The sequence below is a fragment of the Castor canadensis genome, chromosome X (genome assembly GCF_047511655.1).
Source record: "Castor canadensis chromosome X, mCasCan1.hap1v2, whole genome shotgun sequence".
Classification (NCBI taxonomy): Eukaryota; Metazoa; Chordata; class Mammalia; order Rodentia; family Castoridae; genus Castor; species Castor canadensis.
Genome location: NC_133405.1, coordinates 4,472,028 through 4,485,817, shown reverse-complemented (window position 1 = coordinate 4,485,817; position 13,790 = coordinate 4,472,028). Strand labels below are relative to the sequence as shown.

Below are 13,790 nucleotides of genomic sequence, written 5' to 3'. Positions count from 1 at the left end.
CAAAAAATGCCTTGCTGAAGGTTGATAGGCAAAGGCAAAATTCCAAGAAGGCCCTCAAGACTGCCCCTGCTGGTGTACATGCGTGTCACTCCGAGCGGGAGGGGACCATGGACAGGGTGGATAACACCCCTGTGATTATGATATACTACATGCCAAAGGTGAAGAGATTTTGCAAAGGTAATTTGGTACATTAATAAAGTGTTATTAATTATTCTGAGTAGGCCTGACTTCATCAAGTGATCCCGTTCAAAGCAGGTTTTGACCTTCCCTGAGCTCAGACCCCCAAAGCAAAAGACTGAGTCAGTCTGTCTGTCTGTCTGTCTGTCTCTCTCCCTCCCTCCCTCCCTCCCTCCCTATCTCCCTCTCTTCCAACCCTCTCTCCTGCTGGTCTTGAAGAGGCAAGTAATCATTTACTCTGTGTCTGAAAGGAAATATACACTCCCTCAATAGTCGTAAGAGCTTGGAAGAGAACCCAAGGTCAAATGAGACCCAGTCCTGGCCAGTGCCTTGACTGCAGATACATGGGACCCTGGACAGAAAATTATACATACTTAACTGACTGTAGGAAACTGAGCTGACGTATGGGTGTTGTCTTAGCTCACTAATTTTTTAATTCACTAAGTTTCTAACAATTTGTTATACTATCATAGAAAATGAATGCAGGAAGCAGAAAGGTTATTAATTATCACTCCTCCATTGAGTACAGCTCTTCGAATGTTCTGTTACAAAATGGAAAGAGGGCTTTAAACATTTCTGTTGCACTCTGAAGTTCTGTGGTTGACTCACAAAAGCACTTGTGTGAATGCTCCAGTTCTAACTGGTTTTAGCTGCTTTTGGCACAGGAGACCACCCTTACTGAACTGAATGAATGACAGGATAACTGTGGTCATGCCAACCTGAATATCTAGTCAATGTTGCATGAACGAGCATGAATGAGATGAGCCCATCAATGCTGGAAAGCCACTAGTAGTACTGTTGTCAATGATAAGATTTCGAGTGAGCTTAGGAGTTTGAGAAAATCCTCAGCATAGTTACTGTGAGTTTAATAGAGTCCCAGTACGTAAAGACTTTTTCCAAAGAGAATGGTGGTGATATTACCCAGTGTGACTCTTGGCTTTGCTTAATGAAGTGTGTCATTATTTTGAAGCTTGCAAAACCTCAGGACATCAATGTTTTCCAAATGTGCAATTTTACAAAACCCCAAATGGCTAAAAGTCCACTGAAAGGGCAAGAGAGGGATTCAATGAAACTGAGTGAGCAAAGTTCGCTGATAGAGTTTCACATTCTACATTGTACTTAACCTGGAAAATCCACTGGTGGAGTTTTGGTGTCCTATCAAAAAAGAAGGCCCACGTTGACTGAAAAGTCCCCCCAAATCTCTCTCTCCCCTTTCCAGCTGCTTCTGTGTGAGGCCAGGTTTCCTTTTTTCTTTTTTTCTTTTTTTGCAGCACTCAGGGCCTTGTGCTTGCTAGGCTGGAGCTCTACCACTTGGATCACTTCTCCAACTTTTTTGCTTTAGCTATTTTTCAGGCAGGGTCTTGCGTTTTTGCCCTGGACCCTGCTCCTCCTACTTTTGCCTTCCACTTAGCTGGGATGACAGGCATGCACCACTCTGCCCATCCTATTGGTTGAAATGGAGTCTAGCTAACTTTTTTGTGCCTGACCTGGTCTTGAATTGCAATCATCTCAATTTCTGCCTACCAAGTAGCTGGGATTACAGGCATAAATCGCTATGCCTGGCCTGGCCAGATTTTCTTGATATACTTCAACCACAACAATGTCATCACAGACCAATAGAGATGCAGATGTGAGAATCAGCTGTCTCTCCTACCAAGCAAGATATTAGAGAAATTTTCAAAAACATAAAATAATGCCACTCTCTCACTGAATTGTGTTTTTGTCTTGCCAAGCACAGTTATTTCTCATAAAATGTTCTATTTACATTAATGGTATGGCTTTAGTGATAGTCATTTTAGATTGATTAATAAAGATTTTTCAGTTTTAAGTTCTCAGATAATAAGCAGTGATACATACAGTCCACATAAATAAAAGTTCTAGAGCTCCTCAATAGTTTGGGAAGTTCTAACACCAAGATGTTTGAGCACCACTGCTTCAAGGGTCTCCTATGGCTTGACATGCCATAGGCCTTGTGTGGCTCTGTGGGCTATTGTAGTTAATGACATAGAACCTACCAGGAGCTACAGAGCTGACCTTTGATTTCAACTAGCTAGGGCTTACCTCCTCCTCCTCCTGCACTGGGTTTCCTGCGGCCATCATCCTGGTCATTTCGATCATCCAAGGCATCCGCCAAGTCAAAGTCATTGACTTCCAGGCCCAAAACAAAAGAAACAGTTAATTGGTGAAACTACAAATAACTCATTCGGACACTGCCCAAAACGGGCTTGATGGATCCTACCTTACTGCCCTCCTCACAGTGGTCACCTTACCGTCAGGATTTGCTGGGGCTCTGGTTGTTCCTGGCCTCCTGGTTGTAGTCGTGGTGACATGGTCCCATCTCTCTAAAGGGGGAGGGAGGATAGCCAGGGTCATGTGTTTAGTAACATAATGTACACCCGCATCGTAGTTTAGGGAAGTCATCCCATGGATACAGTGCTCTTGTCTTGGTTGTTGCAGCTCTATATGACCTCTAAAAAATCACTTGGAGACAGATGGCAAAGTGGTGGAAAAGGTTTAAATGAGGTGGGTACTGCTCACTTTTCTTTAGGGGATGGGGACTGAGGGACATGTGACCAGGACAGTGGCAGAGATAGAGCCTGTGGTTAGGTCTGCTGAAGATGACCTCATGGCCTAGAGAGTTCTAGAGCTTGAAAATGCCCCCTGAGAGCACCAAGCCACAGATGTTACCACTGTCCAGATGGCACCTGGAGCACAGATAATACTGCTCAGAGATAGACTGAGGTTCTATACCCTGTGGAGTATGGAAGTGTCTTGTAAACCACAAGTGTTTACAACACACGCAGACTATTTTACATAAGTGTGGTTACTATGGTAAATATTAGGCCTTTGGATGCAACTAGTTTTCTTTAAAAATATGGACTTGTTTCACATCAATTACATGGCATTCGTGAGTTTTCCAACAATTTCTTCCTTTGAACTTTAGAAGAGTATGCCATAATTGTTCCTGCTAGTGAAGGCAGTCAAGGGGAAAAGCAGTGGCAGTACTGTACATAGCAAGTACCCTGAACAAAGCAGCAATGTCTGTGTGGGGAGAGCCTCAATGAGTCTCATACACCAATAATATGGTTCCCAAACTGACCACAGCCATTTAACACACGTTGCCATTTTTGGATAGGGCCTCGGTAAATCTCTATGGATCAAACAACAATACAAAGACAGAGTACAATAGGGGTTAGTAGGGACTGGGGTAAGAAGGGGAGTTATTGTTTAATCAGTGCAGGGTCTGTTTTGGATGATGAAAAACTCCTGGTGATGGTTGCCCAACATTGCGGATAGACTTAACATCACTGAATCATACACTTAATATAGTTAGAATGGTAAACTTTATGTTATATATGTTTACTACAAGAAAAAAACTCATCCTGAACAAAATAAACACCCTGACTATTCCTATAAATATTTTAATTTAAAAGATCCTAAAAATCTCTATGACTTGATCATCTCACTGGAGAATTCTACCCAATATTCAAAAAAGAATTAACACTAATTTTACACACTCTTTCACAGAAAATAGAGGAGGGAATATGTCTCAATTCATTTTATGAGGCCAGTATTGCCCTGGTAACAAACACAGATGAAGATCATATTTTAAAAACCCTATAGGCCAGTACTTTCAAGCAAAATCTTTAATAAAATATTAGCAAGTTGGGAAATATCTCGGTGGTAGAACACTTGCCTATCGTGCATGAAGCTCTAGGTTTGATTCCTAGTACCACACACACACACACACACACGCACACACACATATACACAATTTCACACCATGAAGAAATGAGATTTCAGAGAGGCAAGACTGGAAAAATATCTGAAAAACAATTATATCAACAGGCTAAAAAAGAAAACCCACATAATCATGTCTATTGACATGAAAAATCTAATTGTCATTTGTGAAAAAATATCTCATGAAACTAGGAATGAGGGAGAATTATGTCAACTCATGAAGATCACCCAGAAACCACTGACAGCTATCATCAGAGTTCCTGGTGAAAGACTGCATGGCTTCACTAGGGCTGGAAGTTCTAGTACTGCAGTAAGAAAACTATGCACACTGGAAAGGAAGCGATCAATCGTTCCTACTTGCAGATGCTATGCTCATCTACATGGAAAGTTCCAAGGAATGCACAAAGAAGTGCAGAACTAGGAAGTGAATTCGGCAATGTCTCAGGATACAAACCAACAGCACCAAGCAGAAGTAATAACAATGAGCACATGGACCCCAAAACTAACAGCACATTTGGAATTGCTTCAAACAAAATGAAATACCTAAGCACACACTTTAAAACACGTGCAGGACATATATGCTAAAACTGACAATGTTCTAATAACATAAATTTATCTGCAGATATATACTGTGTTCATGGATTGGAGGCCTTGGCAGAGTAAAAATGTCACACTCTTTCCCCAAACTGATCTATGTGTTTAGCACAAGTCCTAGCAACCTCCCAGCACCATCTTTTTCTAGATATAGACAGTTATTCTAAAATTGTTATGGAAAGCTACAAACCCCAGGATAGCTTTAAAAATCTTGAAAAAGAAGGGTAATGTGAGAGGAATCACTCTTCCAATATTAAGGCTTACTTTGTAGTTACACTTTTCAGGACAGTGGCAGAGGATCAAGACACAGGGCAACAGAACAGAATGAAGAGCTCAGAAAGACCTCAAATATGCTCAAGTGATTTCTGATAAACACGCAAAAGCAAGTCAACGAATGAAGGATAGATAGTTCTTTCAGCAAAGGGTACTGGAGTAATTGAAAATAAAAAAAGTGAGTCTCATCCTAATCCTCACTTCTGATACAAAATTAACAGAATGAATGGCTTTTTGAACTTAAATGTAAAACTATAGAACATTCAGGAGAAAACTCTTCAGGAACAAGGGCATGGTAAATATTTCATACACTGGACAACAAAACCATGAGCCATAAAAAGAAAACTTGGTAATCAAACCCCATGAAAATTAAAACATTTCCTCTTCAAAAGACCCTATTAAGAAGATAAAAAAGAACTGACTTTCAAAACAGGTAGATCATCCAGACACAAATTAAGAAGGAAACCACGGACATAAGCAGAACATTCCACCCAATGGCAGCAGGATACACATTCTTTTCAAGCACACGTAGAACATTCTCCAGGATAGATCAAATGTTAGGGCACAAAATGAGTCTTAAAAATTCTGAAACATAGCAAGTGTCTTTTCAACCACAATAGTAGGAAAAATTGGGAACTCCAATATGTGGAAATTAAACGTGGTACTAAACAGACAATGGGTCAAAAAGACATAAAAATAAAAACCAATTATTAATATCTTAAGACTAATGAAAATGGAAATAAGACTACCAAAAATATGGGATGCAACAAAAGCAATCTTAAGAGGGAATAAATGCCTATCTAGAAGAAAAAGATGTCAAATAAGTACCCCAACTTTATATCTCAAGGAACTGACCTAAGAAAGCAAGAACAACTTCAGCCCAAAGTTGTTCGAAGGAAGGAAATAATAAGCATCAGAACAGAAATAGATGAAACAGAGACAGCAAGGGTGCAGCTCAGTGACAGAGCATGTGCTTGCATGCTTAAAGCCTGGGGTTCAGCCCCCAGCAACCACAGTAACAAAAAAAGAAAAAGAGTTGAGAAAAACAACAGAAAATATCAATGAAACTAAGAGTTAGGGGGGCTTGGGGATGTAGTTCAGTGGTAGAATGTGTGCTTAGCATGGTTAAGGCCCTGGGTTCAATCACAAGTAAAAGGAAGGAAGAAAGGAAAGAAGGAAGGAAGGGAGGAAGGGAGAGGGAAAGGGAGGGAGGGGGAGGGAAGAAAGGAAGAGAGGAGGGAAAGAGGGAGGGTGACACTAAGTTGATTTTTTGAAAAGGTAAAGTAGATTGAAAAATCTTTAAGTATATTAAGAGAACAAGAGAGGACTCAAATTATAAATCAAGGAGGAGACACCACAACTAATACCACAGGGCTGGCAGAGTGGCTCAACTGGTAGAGCGTCTGCTTAGCAAGTGTGAGGCCCTGAGTTCAAAACCCCAGTACTGCCCCCCCCCAAAATAATGTATACAACTGATACCACAGAAATACAAAGATCCTAAGAGACTGCCATGAACAATTACATTCCAACAAATTGAAAACCCTACAAGAAATGGATAAAATCCTAGAAACAGACAACCTATGAAGACTGACATAAAGAAATGCAAGGGAAGGGAAAAGGGGGAGGGAGGAGGGGATAAGAAAGAATAATAGAGGGGTGAATATGATCAAAGGACATTATATGCATTATGGAAACGTCGAGAGATAAAAAAGAAATAGAAAATCTGAAGAGACCAACGATGATTAAGGAAATTGAATCAATAATCACAAAGTTCCCACGAAAGAAACACCCAGCACTAGATGGCTTCCTTGATGAGTTCTACCAAGCATTTCAAGAAAAACTAACACCAATCCTCAAACTCTTCCAAAAAATAAAGGGGAGGGAATGACTCTCATTGTACTTCATGAGGCCTGATAGCAAAGCCAGATGAGGACACCACAAAGGAAGAAAACTGTACAACAATATCCCTGATGAACACAGATGCAAAAATCCTCACTGGAACACTAGCAAAAAGAATTTAACAACACATTAAAAAGATCACACACAATGATGAAGTGACATTTGTGTTTGGGGTACGCGAAGGTTTAACATACTTAAATCAATAAACATGATACATACACCACATTAAAAGAATGAAGAATAAAAATCATGTGATCATCTTGATAGGCACAGAAAAAGCATTTAAAAGAATTCGACATCTTCTTTTGATGAAAGCTCTCGCCAGTTAGTTATAGAAGGAATGTAACTGAATATGACAAGGGTTGATAATATTGACTCAGTATGACAAGCCAATAGTTAACATCATACTCAGGAAAAGCTGAAATCGTTTCCTTTAACATCAGGAACGAGGCAAAGATGCCCACTCTCACCATTCTAGGAAGTCCTAGCCAGAGCAATTAGACAAGGAAGGAAAGGTATCCAAATCTGAGAAGAAGTTAAATTTTGTCTGTAGATGACATGATCTTATGTATAAAAAACTCTAAAGACTTCACCAAAACTGTTAGAATAAACAAATTCAGTAAAATTGCAAAGTCCAAACTCAATATATAAAAATATGTAGCATTTTTATATTTAACAACAAACTCTCCAAAAAGGAAACCAAAAACTACAATCCCATTTGTATAATATTAAAAACAACTTAGGAATAAATTTAACAGTGAGAACTAGAAATCATTAGTGAAAGAAATTGAAGATACAAATAATAGACACGTATGCCATGTTCATGGATTAATAACATTGTTAAAATGTCCAAACTCTCCAAAATGATCTACAGGTTCAGTGTAATCCCTATCAAAACTCCAACAACAGCTGGGCACACACTTGTAATCCCAGCTGCTTGGGAGACTGAGGCAGGACTTTGAAGCCATGCTGGGCTACATATTGAGACACTGTCTTACAAAAAAACTCCTCAAACCTCCAATGGCATTTTTCATAGAATTAGAAACAATTCTGAAATTCATACATAACCACAAAAGACTCTCAATAGCCAAAACAATCTTGAGAAAGACGAACAAAGTTGGAGTCATCAAAGGATCTGATTTCAAAATATACTACAAAGCAACAGTAATCAAAACAGCCTGGTATGGTCCTAAAACTACACATACAGACCAGTCAAAAAGAACAGAAATCTGGGAAATAAGTCCACAGGTTTAAAGTCACTTCATCATGGACTAAGGTGTCATGAACTCACAATGGGGTAAGAACAGTTTCTTCAATAAGCAATGTTAGGAAAACCGAATATCCATATGCACAAGAATGAAATTGGACCCTTATGTCATACCAAATAAAAATCAACTCAAAACAGATGGAAGGCTTAAAATGTAAGGCGTGGAACTGTAAAATTACTAGAAGAAAATGTAGGGGGGAAGCTTCTCAACACTGCTCTAGGCAAAGAACTTTTGGGGTATGACCCCAGAAGCACAGGCAACGAAAGCAAAATAGATAAATGGGATTGCACCAGAACAGCTTCTGCACAGCAAAGGAAACAACAGTGACAAGGCAACCTGCAGAATGAAAGAGTGTATATTTGTAAGGGCAGTAACATCCAAAATACGGGGCTTCTCTGGCTGAGGCGCTCAAGCATCTTAAACTCAGTTGTGGGTTTCACCGGAGGCCCCTGTGCACACACGTCTCATGGTAACACATTGTGCCGGGAAAGGCCTGAAGGTCAGGTCAGAATCCCTGCGAGCTGCCGGCTTGCAGCGTGACCTTGGGCAAGTCCCTCTCATGTGACAACGAGCAAAGGATAAGCATCAAGGCTCTCCCCAGTTCAGTCATCTAGAGTTCTGTTTTGTGACCAGAGGCTTCTCAGTGCTTCAAGTTTAAGTTTATTATAAAGGTCACACGTGCTAAATGTAAAAATATATTCCACCGATGGTGCAGAATTGTAAGAAATACAGACGCGAGCCTGAATCTATCCCCAGATGTGGCTACTCTATGTATCCTTCCACATCTGTCTGAATGCCTGTGTGTCCCCGTGCTCAGATCCTTACACAAAGCTGCAAATGGATTCATCATTGTGTGACTTGCTTTTGCTATCCTCATGTCACTTCCAGAGATCTACCTTATCTTTATGTTCAGAGCATGAGTGGTTTAGAATTTATGTATTTCACTGGTGGGATTCGAGGGTTTAATGTGGGGCTGGGACAAGACCTAAGAAAGTTACAAATGTCGTTTCAAGTGTACCTCTGAACACACGTGGAAGTACAACTGGATGGAAAATTCTTAAAGTAGAGCTGCTCACTCAAAGCTTTTCTCAAGCTGCCCTCACAAAGGCTGAGGTAAAGCATGCCACTGTGCAGAGTGGGAGTGTAAGGGGAGAGCTTGATCTGACAGAAGCCATCTAAAGCACCCTTCCTGCTTCTGCTGCAATGTGTGCTCACTGTATGCTAACGCTAGCAAGATCGCTAGCGTGAAGGAAGCAAGATGTCCAGATGCCACATAGTTTTGTAAGGTCATCTTCTAGACAGTGGTTCCATGATGCCCTGAGGGGGGTTCAGGGAGGTCCAGGAGGTCAGCACTGTTTTCATAATCATCCTCAGATGTTTGTTGATCTTTTGGCTGGGCTGACATTTGCACGTGGTGCAATGTGCTTACCATTGTAAGCAAACCTGCTGGCTCTTCGTATGAGCCAAGGCAGGGGCACTGAAAGGTACCAGAAGTCATTAGCTTCTTCACTACAGTAGTGAAAAAAGAATGCCCGTTTTATTTAAGAATGTCTGAGCCTATAATCCCAGCACTCAGGAGCCTGAGGCAGGAGGATCAGAAGTTTGAGGCCACCCTAGGCTACATGGTGAGATCTGGACCAGCCGGAACTACATAGTGAGACCCTGTCACAAACAACAGAAACAAAACTAAAAAATAGAATCTCCTAGATGAATGGGGTAGGCTGAATTCTCAGCTGGTCGTCAATATTCCCGCACACTGTATAATCCTTGTCCGTTGAGTGAGGAGGGCCCCATGAATTGGCTGGATGTCATTTTCGTGATGGGCTTATGACATGGCAGGTGTGCATGGTTTTTGCAGTATGACTGAATGACCCATAAGGGGGAATATTGTGGGTGATCCGGGTATAGTCGCTACGTCCTTGAAAAGAAGGCATTAGGCCTTCCCTGAGCTAACACAATTGCAGCAAAAACTGTTACTCTCTTGCTGACCTTGAGGAAGCATGCAGCCACGAATTCCATGGCTTCCGAGAAATGAATTCTGCCAATCATCGTGAATCTATAGCTCCGTCATCGTCATCTTACACAAGAAAAGGGCTTCCAGATGCGATTAACCCAAGGGCCTTGAGATGGGGAGATTACCCTAAATGATCTGGGGGTGGGCAATGCAATTCCAAGGTCCTTGAAAGGGAAAGAGGTGGGCGGGGAGTCTGAGGAACACTTGATAGGAAAGCAGGGGTGAGAATCAGAGAGAGCTTGGAGGATGCTACTCTGCTGGTTTAGAAAACAGAAGTAGCCATAAGCCAAGAACTGCAGGTGGCGCTCTACACAGGAAAAGGGAAGGAAATAAATGCTCCCCAAAGGCCTCCAAAAAGAACGCAGTCTTGCCAGCACCTTAATTGTAGCCCAGCGTGCATTTTGGAATTCTGACTTCAATGGTTATAAGAGAAATCTGTGCTGTTTAAGAGCCAAGTTGTGTGGTCATTCGTCCCAGCAGCAACAGGAAGCTAACCTAACCTCAGACTTCAGAGGACACCTCAGCCCCAACTGACCTGGAGTTCAGCTCTGTGGGAGGCACTGGGCAGAGTATGGGGCTCAACAGGCCCCATGCTCCGGACCCCAGGGAAATAACAGAGTGGAAGGGCAGTGATCTTAGCCCACTCGATGTATGGTAATGGCTTATGAAACCATTCAAAAGAAATATCAAGGAGCAGAAAAATATTTTTCCAAGCTCAACCTTGAGCACACATCTTTTTTTAACATTCTGTGTGATGAAATGGGAGGGCGGTTAAAGCACTTCTGTTGCACACCATGTATAACAGGTGACTCTAGAAAAGCACGTATATGCCTGTTTCAGTTTTGCTTCTATTTTGGGGCTAGTGATGCACCCCAGGGCCTAGCATATGCTAGGCAAGTACTCTAACACAGACCACATTTACAAACCCTTATTTCAGTTTTGAGTTGAATTGGTCACAATTTTTTCCTCAAGGAAAGCCAAGTTTACTTGAAAGAATTAGGGACAATCTATGGTTTTTCAGATTTGAATATTTGCCAAAATTTTGTGAAGATAAAAAGAGTTTGTCACTTCAAGGAAACCAACTGACAGTATGTAAGACAATAAGAAAATCTGAGCCTCAAAAAATTTACAACTTTGAGAGCAGGAAATACTCTGGAAATAATAGGGATAGGCAAGGACTTCCTCAATAGAACCCCAGTAGCCCAGCAGCTAAGAGAAAGTATAGACAAATGGGACTTCATAAAACTAAAAAGCTTCTGCACAACAAAAGAAATGGTCTCTAAACTGAAGAGACCACCCACAGAGTGGGAGAAAATATTTGCCTGCTATACATCAGACAAAAGACTGATAACCAGAATATATAGGGAACTTAAAAAACTAAATTCTCCCAAAATTAATGAACCAATAAAGAAATGGGCAAGTGAACTAAACAGAACTTCCTCAAAAGAAGAAATTCAAATGGCCAAAAAACACATGAAAAACTGCTCACCATCTCTGACCATAAAGGAAATGCAAATCAAAACCACAGTAAGATTCCACCTCACCCCTGTTAGAATAGTCATCATTAAACACCACTAACAACAGATGTTGGCGAGGATGTGGGGGAAAAAGGAACCCTCGTACACTGCTGGTGGGAATGCAAGCTAGTGCAACCACTCTGGAAGAAAATATGGAGTCTTCTTAAAAATCTAAACCTAGATCTGCCATATGATCCAGCAATCCCACTCCTGGGGATATACCCAAAGGAATGCAACACAGGTTACTCCAAAGGCACCTACCTGCATATCCATGTTTATTGCAGCGCTATTCACAATAGCCAAGTTATAGAAACAGCCAAGATGCCCCACTACTGACAAATGGATTAAGAAAATGTGGTATTTATATGCAATGGAATTTTACTCAGCCATGAAGAAAAATGAAATCTTATCATTCTCAAGTAAATGGATGGAATTGGAGAACATCATTCTGAGCGAGGTTAGCCAGGCTCAGAACACCAAAAATTGTGTGTTCTCCTTCATATGCGGACTTTAGATCTAGGGCAAATGCAGCAATGTGGTTGGACTTGGATCACATGATAAGGGGAGAGCACACTCAGGAGGTATGGGGATAGGTAAGAAACCCAAAACATGAAAGTATTTGATGTCCCTACTGCAGAAGAACTAATACAGAAACCTTAAAGCATGAGAAGGGGACCAGGAACTAGTGAAAAGGTCAGGTAGAGATGAATCAATTCAGGTTGTAACACACTTGTGCATGGAAGCAATGCTAGGAATCTCTCTGTATAGATATCTTTATCTCAACTAGCAAAAACGCTTTGTCTTTCTTATTATGCTTAGTCTTCTCTTCAACAAAATCAGAGATAAGGACAGAACAGATTCTGCCTGGAAGCGAGGGGGGTGGGGGGGAGAGGGAGGGGACAGGGGGTAGTGGGGAGATATGGCCTAAACAATGTATGCACATGTGAATAAACAAATAAAAAAAAGAATGTATTTTTTTAATTGAAAAAAAAATTACAACATTGAAAAATGTGAATCCATAACCATGATAGCTACCCAACATGTAAAGACTTTGCCTTTCAGTTTACTGGTGATATTAATAAAGGTAACCTTGAACTACTGCATGAGGAAAGGTCTCATCATTGGGAGCTCAACACAGCTCAGGACCCTAACATTTTCCAAACAGACTGTATAAGAACATTACGAATTGAAAGTGGGTAAATGTTCCATTCATAGGGTAAGAGTGCTCAGTGGGATTCGAGGAATAGGAAAAGTTCACTTAACCTTAATAGCAATCACTTTGGGGTTTGGGGGTCTTCATATACACTTGAGCATTAATCAAAAAATAACATAAATATATTAATGTTAGAGAAAGACGTCACAGACAAGACATTACTAGAGAAAAAAGACACAACACAACAATAAGCAGATCAATCAACCAGGAAGCACAATGATCCTAAATCTGGATGCACCAAAAACCAAGAGACTCAAAATATTGAAGCAAAAAGTGATAGAGCTAAGATGGGAAATAAATAAATTCACAATTATAGTGGGGAATTCATAACCCAATTCTCAGCAATTAACTGGATTACTAGATCAAAAATCCTCAAGGATATAGACCTGACCGACAAAATCAGCCATTGAGTTTTAAGTGATATGGAAAACACCATCTAACAACAGCAGAACCTGTATTCTCCTCAAATGCACATAAAACATTCTCTTGGGTAGACCCTCAGCTATGTCATAAAACAAGCCTTGACATTTGTCAAAGGATTAAATCAGTGAAGCATACCTTCTGATCAAATTAAAAATCATTGATAGAAAAAGGCGAAATCCACAAATAAGTGGAATGGCTGGGATTATAGCTGAGCGTTGTGGCACTTTCCTAGCATGTACAAAGACCTGGGTTCCATCCCCAGCACTGCAAATATAATAATAATAATATTAATAATAATAATAATCATAGCAAGCTAAAGAAGAAATCAAAAGGTAAATTAAGAAATATTTTGACAAAAATAAAAGCAAAAATCCATCACACCCAAACTTACGGGATATTGCCACAGTCATGTGTAAAAGGAAGTTCGTTGCTGTAAATGCCTACATTAAAAAGGAAGAAAGATTTGTAGTGACTAGCCTAACCTCTCACCTTGGAAAATGGAAAGAGGAGAGCAAACACAATAAGCAGAAGAAAGAAAATAATAAATATGAGAGTCGAAATAAATGAGATGAAGAACAGAAAAAGAACAAAGAAAGTCTATGAAACAAAAGATGGTTTGCTAAAAGATCAAGAAAATTGGCAAACATTTAATTGGACTGAAAAATAAAAAA

At 40.4% G+C, this 13,790-nt stretch overlaps 1 protein-coding gene across 6 annotated transcripts in view; it reads right to left on the bottom strand.

The window, feature by feature from the left end:
- The window catches only part of Cd99l2 (CD99 molecule like 2), a 94,934-nt gene that overhangs the window by 20,891 nt on the left and 60,253 nt on the right, over nt 1–13,790 (bottom strand). For all 6 annotated transcript variants that reach the window (XM_074062429.1, XM_074062426.1, XM_074062428.1 and 3 more), the window contains 2 exons: nt 2,448–2,519; nt 2,239–2,325 (listed from right to left, as the gene is read on the bottom strand). In XM_074062429.1, the coding sequence (XP_073918530.1) occupies nt 2,239–2,325; nt 2,448–2,519 (159 nt within the window). The remainder of the gene's footprint in view (nt 1–2,238; nt 2,326–2,447; nt 2,520–13,790) is intronic.